General features: G+C 38.4%; 1 protein-coding gene across 5 annotated transcripts in view; it reads right to left on the bottom strand.

Moving 5' to 3' along the window:
• Nucleotides 1–12,076, bottom strand: part of BTBD8 (BTB domain containing 8) — an 88,670-nt gene that overhangs the window by 26,716 nt on the left and 49,878 nt on the right. For 4 of the 5 annotated variants that reach the window (XM_059688806.1, XM_059688807.1, XM_059688805.1 and 1 more), the window contains 4 exons: nt 5,893–5,973; nt 4,581–4,677; nt 2,664–2,752; nt 2,137–2,239 (listed from right to left, as the gene is read on the bottom strand). In XM_059688806.1, coding sequence (XP_059544789.1) covers nt 2,137–2,239; nt 2,664–2,752; nt 4,581–4,677; nt 5,893–5,973 — 370 coding nt within the window. The remainder of the gene's footprint in view (nt 1–2,136; nt 2,240–2,663; nt 2,753–4,580; nt 4,678–5,892; nt 5,974–12,076) is intronic. The other variant, XM_059688808.1, reaches the window with a different exon arrangement.

The raw sequence follows: 12,076 nt of genomic DNA on the forward strand, positions 1-12,076 counted from the left end.
AATAATCTGGCCACTCAGTGTATATAAACATTCATATAAAAAGGGAAATGAATCATGTTTATATCATAAGTATTATAGTGCTCATTTCTATAACTGTTCATTTGCTCACAGCTGGCATTTATGTCTACCTTTTCCCACTACACTGCATATTCCCTTTTGTTCTCAGCAAGTACCTCTGCTATCTGTAATTCTTTATCCAGGAGGGTGGCCCAAACTTTAATTCCTGAAGAATCTGGGCCATTATCAGTGCTGCCTAAATTTGATTGTTTTCCATTGATTTTAATCATAGGACATGGGAGCACAGTATTCCAAGTGTACTCCTCATTACCCACGTTGTTACCAGCTCAATCTCCCCGATAGTCAGATTCAATCTACCAATAATTCCCCTTCTTTGCCTGTTGGTTTACAAAGTAACCAGAAGGAGGCAGTCTCAACTTTTTGTTTAGTACCGTGTTCAGCAAACAGCGGCTCGCGAACCACACGCGGCTCTTTGGCCCCTTGAGTGTGGCTCTTTCTAAGCTTTAGGAGTATCCTAATTAAGTTAATAACAATGTACCTACCTATATAGTTTAAGTTTAAAAAATTTGGCTCTCAAAAGAAATTTCAATCGTTGTACTGTTGATATTTTTCTCTGTTGACTAATGAATTTGCCAACCACTGGTTTAGTAGAATCATTGTGGTGTTTCCAGATGGGAGCATTTTTCTCTTTGGAACTAAGACCTCTAGGATCAGCAGAAACTAAAGTTATAGAGGTAGGAAGCACTAGTTCTGCTTGGATCACTAGGAATAATTGTATGTGGAGCCATTCTCCCTTCCTAGTTTCTGGATCCATGAATCCTAGTTATAAGAGAAATAGCACCATAAATAAAAAATTAATTTAGAGCATATGCCAGTGATGGTGAACCTATGACACGTGTGTCAGAGGTGACATGCGAACTCATTTTTTTGGTTGATTTTTCTTTGTTAAATGGCATTTAAATATATAAAATAAATATCAAAAATATAAGTCTTTGTTTTACTATGGTTGCAAATATCAAAAAATTTCTATATGCGACACGGCACCAGAGTTAAGTTAGGGTTGTTCAAAATGCTGACACGCCGAGCTGAAAAGGTTCGCCATCACTGGCATATACAGTCTCCAGAAGGGCACTGTCCCAACCACAGAAGGCATTGCTACCTTGCTGGCGCTGCAAGTGAGTCTTCAAGAGGCCATTCCAGCCCTAGCCGGTTTGGCACAGTGGATAGAGCGTGGGCCTGTGGACCAAAGGGTCCCAGGTTTGATTCCAGTCCAGGGCACATACCTTGGTTGCAGGCTCCTCCCCAGCCTAGGCCCTCATTGGGACTCAAGCCCTGGTCGGGGCTCGTGCAGTAGGCAACCAATCGATGTATTTCTCTCACATCGATTTTCTCTCTGTCTTTCCCAATCTCTCTAAATATCAATGGAAAAATATCCTTGGTGAGGATTTAAAAAAAAAAAAAAAAAGGCCATTTGCCCATTTTATCGAGCCAGCTGCTTCAGGATGATAGGAAACAGGATAGGAAACATGATAAAAGTGAAATTGTGAGCATGGGCCCATTGCTACACATCATTTGCTGTGGAATTCCTTAGTAAGAAGTGATTCTGTGTGAAATACCATGATAGTGGAAAAGGCATTCTGTAAGTCCATGGATAGTGGCTTTGTCAGAAACACGAGGAGCAATGAAGGCAAATTCATATCCAGAGCAAATGTCTATTCCACTGAGAACACATGTCTTTTCCATGAAGTAATCCAATGTAATTAACCTGCCACCAGGTAGACAGCTGGTCCTCTTGGGGAATGTTGCCATAGAGAAATTTCAGTGTTATATTCAAATCCACCTTAGTGAGTGAAAGTCCATGCTGTTGAGCCAATGATGACTTCCATCCCTGGTACCAAGTACCTTTTGTTCATAAACCAATACATACCTTCCTGCTTCTCTGACTGAACCTTGCCTAATGAATTTGGCACATAGGAAGAGACTCTTAAGGATAGATTTTCAGAACTGGTTCTGGGTTATCTGGAATACAGCTTTACCTTTATAATTGAAATTATCTATAAACAACTGAATAAACCTCTTGAAGTGAAATACAAACAAGAGTATTCAGGTTATACTTACTAAGGACTGAATCAACATGTTAAGACAACGTTTCTGAATCTCAGGAGGTACATTTGCAAAGTTTCTCTCAGACCAAAACCTTGCAAAATGCTTTACAATCCACCTGTTATAAATAAAAGAATCTCAAGTTAAAGAAATAAAAATATTTTTCATTATAATATTCAACAATATTTGTGTTTTTGATTTGCACATATATATGTTTTGACTAACATTTATAGTTATTTTTATGAGCTCTACAGTGGACTTAACTATGCTCTTTTTGGTAAACATATATTTTAAATCCACTTTGGGTTAATATGCATGGATTTTAACATAAGTAATAATGGTTAGGCTAACATAAAATTGATAATAACTTGAGTAATAACTAAATCAATATGTCTTTTCAATTGTTACAATTAGGTAAGCATTAAGTTACATGTACTGCATCCAAGAAAACCAGCCAAGTCTAAAATTTTCCCAGAAAATTATGAGAATGAAAGAACAGAATCCCTCAATTAATAGTAACAGCATTACTTCAGATCACTTACTTCATGCAGTCAGCAAAAAGACTTTCCACTCCAACTGAATGAGCGATAATCAGGCATTCTAGTATAGATGCCAAGCTTCTGAGGACAGGCTGAAATTGATAGAAAGCACTATTTTGTTCTTTTTCAACTTACAGAAGCTAAAAGTATTTGATTCATATAGATCAGGGGTGGGCAAACTTTTTGACTCGAGGGCCACAATGTGTTCTTAAACTGGACCGGAGGGCCGGAACAAAAGCATGGATGGAGTGTTCGTGTGAACTAATATAAATTCAAAGTAAACATCATTACATAAAAGGGTACGGTCTTTTTTTTTTTAGTTTTATTCATTTCACCCACGGGCCATAGTTTGCCCACGGCTGATATAGATGATCTGATATATATACCCAAGTTGCAGAATAAATATGTGTAACTTAAAAATCTGTTATTCTTTTAAAAGGAAGTATTACTAATAACTTCTAGTTTTATAGAACAGCATTTGAGTTCTTTTAGCTGCCAGAATGCACACAATTTCTATTCTAATTCCAAGGGCTAAAGACAAAGAGAGAATCATAAAAGCAGCAAGAGAAAAACAGTTAGTTACCTACAAGGGAGTACCCTTACGAATGTCAGCTGTTTTCTCAACAGAAACATGCAGGCCAGAAGGGAATGGCAAGAAATATTCAAAGTGATGAATGCCAAGAACCTACAACCAAGATTACTTTATCCAGCAAAGCTATCATTCAGAATTAAAGGTCAGATAAAGAGCTTCACAGATAAGGAAAAGCTAAAGGAGTTCATCACCATCAAACCAGGATTATATGAAATGCTGAAGGATATTCTTTAAGGGATAAATACCACATGATCTCTCTCATTTGTGGAATATAATGAACAACATAAACTGATGAACAAGGACTGATCCAGAGATGGAGAGGCATTGATTGGATTGTCAGGCCCTGGAGGGTAGGTAGGGGAGAGTGGGGGTAAGGGGGAGAGATCAACCAAAGGACTTATATGCAAGCATAAAGGCCTAACCAATGGACATGGACAATGAGGGGGGGGGGATGAGGGCATGAGCGGGGGTAGGGGTGGGGTAGGGGATAACGTGGGGATAAGGACACAGATGTAATATCTTAATCAATAAAAATATATTTTAAAAAAGAATATAAAAACAATGTACAGCCTGGCCAGTGTGGTTCAGTGGTTGAGTGTCAACCTATAAACCAGGAGATCACAGTTCAATTCCTGGTGAGGGCACATGCCTGGGTTGTGGGGTGTGCAGGAGACAGCTGATCAATGATTCTCTCTCATCATTGATGTTTCTTTCTCTCTTTCCCTTTCCCTTCCTCTCTGAAATCAATAAAAATGTTAAAAAAATAAAAATAAAAACAATGTACAAAATGGAATCTGTACAAATACACAGTATAGGATCTTTTTTTAGACAATAAATTTATGTTTACATAAACTAAAATTTAGAAGTCAGTATTTTAGAAGAGAAATATATTCCACCCCAAGCATATGCTATAAAGAGAAGTGGTAGAAAAAAGGAGTATAATTTCAGGGTCAAGAACCAGGGGAGCACTGTGATAAATGTACCTTGGTAAATGTAGAAGGGAACCTGGGTTCCTGATTTCCTTTCTCTTATTTCCAAACCCTGAGTCCCAGATGTACACTGCTCCATCTTTGAATTGTATAGGATACTCCTGTATCCTCTCAATAAACCCACCTCAATTTTATTTAATTTAAAATGATCTTAATGTCTGTGTTTTGTTTTGTTTTAAGTATAGCACATAAGTTATTTGTCAACTAAAGTTCCCATTAAGTTAACTTAATATTTTTAAGATGTAAACACTTTACTGTCAGAGTTAAAAATCTATAGGTAATAATGTGTGACTTTAAGGCACAAGTACTGGGTAAAGATTTTTGAAACTCAATAATTACCTTCTGAAAGAAATTACAGTAATCTCTTCTTAAAATATAGATTGCTACTTCTTTTAATCCTTCTAGTCCATACATATCAGCCATATTGAGTATTTTACTAAAATAAAAATAGATATGGTATTAGTTTTCCATTTTAAAAACCAAGGCAAATACATAGTAATTTCCTATTAATATATAGTGTGTTTTAAAAAAGAAATACCTAAATTATTATTATTAATTTAATTACAACTTTCTGCCCCACATAATAAATAATCTTTATGGATTATAAAAAGGCCAAAAGTTGAAAGCACTGTCACATGATTTGAATAGTGAATAACAAGAAATAAATTTGGAGATGTTTCAATCAAATTCCTCTCGGAATCGCAGATATATCTCAACATCCAGGAAACTGCTTTGAAGGCTATTAAAGTTATAAAGTCTTTGCAACAAATCTGTATAATACAAGTTTTGGGGTAGCAAATTGATACTTATCAGATTGAAATGCTTACGAATGACCCTAAGATTAGAGACATCATGCAATTATTCAAAACGCTTTCAGTCACTTCTTTTATTGGGCAAATATTTCTGAGCACCCATACATACTTTAGGTACTTAGGAAACCAACAAGCCTGGAGAGCAAGATAAATTCATATAGGTTTCCAGGGGGGAAACTTCAGTACTGAATCTTTGTGACTCATGATACTTTCTTCTCCCAAATCATATTTATTCAGTTTGTAAGTAAACGAACCAATGAATATTTACTATTAAAAGAGCACTTTGATGTTAGAACAGCAATAAAAAGGAGAGCACATGCAGAAAATCAGATGACCAGGTACATTTCACTCTTCAATAGAATTTCAGCAGTTTAAATGGTATTTCACTATAGGGCACTTAAGAATCACATCATTGTTGGTCTTTAAAATGCCTATATTCTTAAATTAACTTTAAGGTTTTTCTTTTTCTGTTTTAAGAGACATGCTAAAGTTAAAAAATAAAGTAATATAATAACTGTTCAAAATTTGATAAAGGTTCAATCAATTTTGTTTTATAAAATCCTCTCATTTATTTTCCAAAACAAATATAAGGTTTTTCTAACATAATTTAAGTCTAATAAAGACTTTTCTTAATCTTATTACTGTGAGTTGCTAGAACATTTTTTCTTCTAAAAACAGTAACATTATTTTTAGATATTCCCAAATACACACAAGATATGGCAAAACAGGTAATAAAAGTGAAGCTTCTACTTCACTGATACTTTGAAACATAGCTCAACAAAGCAGAAGCCCCAAAATATTAATATTTATATTTAAAATAATTAAAAAATAATACATACCCAACATTAGCTTGGTCTGGAAAGTCCAAAGTTCCTCCATATATAAAATACATCATAACATTCATTTCCACATGGTTTATACTGAAAAAAGAAAGGAAAACTAAATGCAAATCCAGAAATAATTAAGGTTTAACTGATATTAATTATACATTCTATTTTCCCATAAACTTTTAGCCAAGATAAAGTTTTTTTTGTTACATTGTTTGTATTTTATACATTTTGTGTTTTTTTTAAATATATTTTATTGATTTATTACAGAGAGGAAGGGAGAGGGATAGAGAGTTAGAAACATCGATGAGAGAGAAACATCAATCAGCTGCCTCCTGCACACTCCCCACTGGGTATGTGCCCGCAACTAAGGTACATGCCCTTGACCGGAATCGAACCTGGGACCTTTCAGTCCCCAGGCCGACGCTCTATCCACTGAGCCAAACCGGCCAGGGCAAGATAAAGTTTTAATCTCACTTTTATCTAAAGAATATATTCTTCAAATAACATCCATGTTGGTATGCCATTAATTTAATATGAAGTATGATTGCAGCTATGGCTTTTTATATGTTACTAGAGGCCCTGTGCACAAAAATTTGTGCACTCGGGGGGGGGGGTGGGGGGGTCCCTCAGCCTGGCCTGTGCCCTCTAGCATTCTGGGACCCCTCGGGAGATAACGACCTGCTGGCTTAGGCCTGCTCCCGGGTGGCAGAGGGCAGGCCCAATCCCTAGGTGCAGCCCCTGGTCGGGCTCAGAGCAGGACCGATTAGGGAGTTGGGGCGCCGCCCCCTGTCATACACAGAGCAGGGCAGATTGGGGAGTTGGGGCGCCGTCCCCTGTCACGCACAGAGCAGGGCCCATCAGGGGGTTGGGGTGCTGCCCTCTATCACCCACAGAGCAGGGCGGATCAGAGGGTTGGGGTGCCGCCACTCTCACACTCAGGGCAGGGCTGATGGGGAGGTTATGGCTCTACCCCGTCACACACAGAGCAGGGCCTGTGGGGGTGGGGGGAGCTCCCCCCTATCAGGCACAGAGCAGGGTGGATAGGGAGGTTGTGGCCCCGCCCCCTGTCACACACAGAGCCGCAGGGCAATCAGGGGGTTTGGGCGCTGCCCCCTGTCACGCTGATCCCGGTTCTGGGAGGCCTCGCGGCTCCGCTGTTCCCGGTGCTGGGAGCATATTACCCTTTTACTATATAGGGTAGAGGCCTGGTGCACGGGTGGGGCCGGCTGGTTTGCCCTGAAGGGTGTCCTGGATCAGGGTGGGGGTCCCCACTGGGGTGCCTGGCCAGTCTGGGTGAGGGGCTGAGGGCTGTTTTCAGGCTGGGGGTGACTGAACTCCCAAACGCTCCTTTTTTCCTTTTTTTTTTTTTTTTTTTTTAATTCTGGGCCAGCTTTAGCTTGAGGCTTGGCTCCAGCTCTTAGGCCTCCGGCTGAAAGTAGGTTTCTGGCCTTTGCTTACAATGTTGCCAATCTGCTGGCTGAAGTTGGGCGTATTTGTTACAATGTTTCTTAAACTGCAGGCTCAGAGGCAGCGGCAGGCGGGGAGCGTTGGTTTCCTCCGTCACTGAGGCAACCAAGCCTCATATTAGTTTCAAGCTGCCTGGCTGCCGGCCGCCATCTTGGCTGACAGTTAATTTGCATAACTCGCTGATTAGCCAATGGGAAGGGTATCGGTCGTACGCCAATTACCATGTTTCTCTTTTATTAGATAGGAGGATAAAGTGTTATTAGCAAATTATCACACCACTGATTACTTATTATTTATTATGGTTTAGCCTCACATTTTCTCTCCTCAGTTCTATGACAGAATCCTTTTGATACCATTTTAATAAACCCAGTTATCAGTTATTAATTAACAGGGAAGGAACAAAGGGAAGGCAAATATTATAGGCATGCCCAGTAAATTCTGGGTGACATAGGGAAGGTACTTGTCATTCGCACCTGGAAACAAGTCATTGGGCAGAATAGGTGTGGTCACTGCAAGCACAGGAAGACTTGAGATACATAAGCTCCTAAACAAAGGAGTGCCCTCTCTTGCCTCTTGCTTGCTCTTGTGTGCTGGGCTCCTGGCTCTATTGTTGCAGGGGGTACACTCCCCTGCATGTGCCCACACAATGGACTGATGGACTGGAACGAGCCTGATGCTGTGCTGGACCCAATCCCAACATGGAATGGAAACTAGACTCTGGCTTTGCTTCTAGCACTGCTGAATCCCCAGTTGCGTATCTTCTTGGGCTGGTTTAAGGGAAATGGGACTTTAGAAACTGAGGGATGTAATTCCACACAAATGAAAGCTTTCGACCACATCTCATCCTCCCATGGGAGCCTCCGGAAATGCTTATTCCAGCAGCACCCCTAGAACCCCACTCACCAGCAACAGAGAAAGGCATTCTCTGATAACAGTTTCATATGGGTTTCCTACCTAAAATAATCTCCTTGCTTTCCATTTCCCACACTGCCATTAGAGTGACTTTGCTAAAATATAAATCTGATATAGTCCTTCCACTTCAACAATTCTCCATAGTCCACAAGAAAAAAAGTCCAAATTCCTTAGCGTGGTGTACAGTATTCATTATCATCTGACTTCTGGTTCTTCCTCTCTAGCAGCTGTTCCAAGAAAAGTGAACTACTTATTTCCTATACCAAAACTACTTGTAATTCCTTATACATCCATGCCTTAGCACATACTGTTCACTTGGCTGAAAATGCTCTCCTGCTGCCCGGCTGGTATGGTACAGTGGTTGGGCGTCAACCCATGAACCAGAAGGTTATGGTTCAATTCCTGGTCAGGGCACATGCCTGGGTTGCCAGCTCCATCCCCAGTAAGGGATATGCAGGAGGCAGCAATCAATGATTCTCTCTCATCATTGATGTATCTATCTCATTCTCCCCTCCTTTCCTTTCTGAAATAAACAAAAATATACTTAAAAAAAAATCCTCTCCCTATTTACTTCATTCAGACACAAGGCATGTGATTCTTTATCTCTGATTTTTTTCCTTAGTGCCCTAAGGTAAAAAAATCACTGACTGTTAAACACAATTATAACTAACATCTAAATTGAGCACTTATTAAGAGCCAGTCACTGAGCTAATAAGCATTTTGAATGCCATTAGCACATTTAATCATCATAACAACTCAACAGTAGGTACCATTATTAGTCTCATTTTATAGATGAAAAAACTGAAATTAAGTAACTTGCCCCAGGTCAAATGGATAGTGATGGATTGGAATTTAAATCCAGGCAGACAGACTCCAAAGCCTGGGCTCTTAAGAAGTATGCTATATATACTTTCATTATCACATTTATCAAACTGACTTGTAATATCTTTATTTATATATTTGTTTCTCCTTCTAGACTGAGTTACGTGAGGGGAGGGTTTGTATCTTAGTTATCCTTGCATCTCTAGTAGCAGCAGAACGTCAGCATTGACTCACTGTCCCAGGATGAGAAGATTTCCCATTTCCCACACAGCATTGGAGCTATGCAGTGGAATCAGCGTGAGGACAGTGCTGATAAGACACCCACGGTTTGTTAAGCATAGGACCTAAATATCTGCTAAACTTTAAGGAATGAATAAAATGAAGAAGGCAAGAAGATACGAAATGGAGTCCCACAGAGCAGTATTTAGAAAGGTATTTGCTTTGATTCTATGGCCTTAAATAATACATGCTTAATAAATGTTTAATGAAATGTTTAAATAAATGGCTTATTAGGGCACTTATAGCATCTTTCAAAACCTTCAGAGGAACACACTGAGTTATAACATATATATATATATATTTTATTAATTTTATAAATATAAATATTTCCTTGCTATGGCTAAGTACTGGTTTCTACTGTTTCAAAATTCCAATCTTTAATACTTAGAAAAAAATTCAACTCCTAAATGTTCTCATTTATATACTATGGATATGACAAGAATAATTTTGACATATTATCTATAGCCTATTAATCTAAATACTAGCATAATTACTAGAATGTATACTATTCCATACACTTCTCCTCAAATATCAAGAGCCATTCTTGTCAATGTTAATGAGAATTAGCCATTTATGTTGAAAGAATGGTTTAAGACTTGACATATTTAAGCAAAAAATAATGACTAAATAAAAACAAAAGTAGTTTTATTGACATAAATAGCAAAATCTAGACATGAGTCTATATATCAATATATATGATAGCTATAAAAATATCAAGAAACCATTTTCCTGCTGTCTTGATAGATGTTTTACTAATACATTCTCAGTATTGGAATGTATTGTGTTGTAAGTCATTTGTATTTTTACTAAAAGTGTCTGAAAGACATGATCAACTGACGTAAAAGAGTAACAAGTTACTCCAATAGCCCGCAGTTTAAACGGGAAGAGTTAAAGCACTATTTCCATTTAAACATAATCAGAATAGAAGCTTGTAGAAGATGAAAACATTACATATACTCAGAGTCAGAACAAAGAAAAATGTATGAGGACAGAACTCTAAGATTATAGAGCAAACATATTCCTATTCTACTAAAATCTCTATGCTTCCAAAAGTTCCAGGTCCCTATGTGTGTGGGTTAAAGTAACATCTGGACTCCATTCACTCGTTCATTCATCTGTTCACATTCAATATTTATTGAATGATAGGCTCTATTCTAGACCTTGAGGATACTAGAAGCTTGCATTCTAGAAGGAGAGCATGGGCAATAAATATGTAAACAAATATATAAACAAGATAATTTTAATAGTGAAAAGTATCATGAAGACAATACAACAGGATAATATAAAGGGGAATAACTGGAAGGTTTGGCTGTAGCTACTTTAGTTGGGATAGTCTGGGGAAAGCCCAGGGACCAGATCATGCAGGGTCTTGTGGGTTATGGTAAAGATTTGGATTTAATTCTAACTGTGATGAGCAGGCACTGAGGATTTTAATCAGAAGAGAAATATGATCTGATTTATATTTCGAAAGATCATACTGAAGGTTCAGAGCAATCTCCAGAAATCTCCTAAGGGAGATGAGACAATCCAATTTCATGCTTCAAAGCCCCAAGCCACCACTGGAGGACATCTATGTATAGAAAATGGAAATATGTGAGGTTTCTTTACAGAAATACTGCTGTGCTTCAGCTTCCAGTATAGGAATCGGTAAATCTCTCTCTTCTTCCACCAGAGCAGGAGAACTTCTTCCAAGTATACCCTTCTACCACCCAACTCTGGAGCATGGGTAGAAGTAGGGTTGTAGGACTCTACTATTCCTACCTCAATTTGTTGAAGGCTGTCTCACTTGAAAAATATTACATGCATTATGTCTTTGAGTTACTACTCATTAAGAAGACTGCGGTTCTTTCCTGTGAGGACAGACAGGATTTCCTTCTAATCTGTTGCAGAAAACATCCTGCAGACGTGTAACACTGGCCCAGTTCCAAGACAGGCTGCTGATCAAGCAACGCAGGCACTGCTGTCCTGGTATCGGTAATGACCCTCACTTGAACCCATTTCTCTCTAGAAAATGAGAACAATCTAATTTAGGAGGGAAAAAAAAGATAAGACAAATATTATTGAGCACTACATCCTATGTACCAAGCACTATGCCAGGTTGTTTCCTTGCGGCATTTCATTTAATCTTTTCAACAACCTCAGAAAGTTCAGGGAAAGTAAGCAATGTTCCTAAAGTCATATAAAAAGTTTGGACTGGATGTAGGAGTGCCTCTGAAAACACCAGAGCCCATTATCTTTCTACTATACCACACGACCCCCAGAAACATCTACCCAGCTTTACAGTATAAGTTAATATGAAAACAGAATTTGTTATAATATACAAATCCCTAAAAGATGTGATTTTTTTAAAAGTAAAATTTCTAAATTCCCTTTACTTTTCCAATGGCTTTTATTAAACCATGATACTAATAACATTTTAGATAGTAATTTGAGACATTCTTCTTTCATTTTAGTGTTAGAAAACCTTGCTTTTATTACTCAAGGTAAGAGAAATGGAACTCAGTTCCAATGTGCTAGCATGAGAAGTGAAAAAGCCAATTGGGAGTGATCCCTCACTGCTGATACAGCAGCTCTGGGTAAGATGAACCAGTAAGAAGCAGAGCCTTGCTTATACAACAGAAGTGAAGAGGAAATACCGAAAGAGGAGTGAGCCTGGTCATTGGTGGCATTACTGCACCAATTTGGATGACACTTGAAACAAATTTGGTTTCTT

Source organism: Myotis daubentonii, chromosome 3 (genome assembly GCF_963259705.1).
Source record: "Myotis daubentonii chromosome 3, mMyoDau2.1, whole genome shotgun sequence".
Classification (NCBI taxonomy): Eukaryota; Metazoa; Chordata; class Mammalia; order Chiroptera; family Vespertilionidae; genus Myotis; species Myotis daubentonii.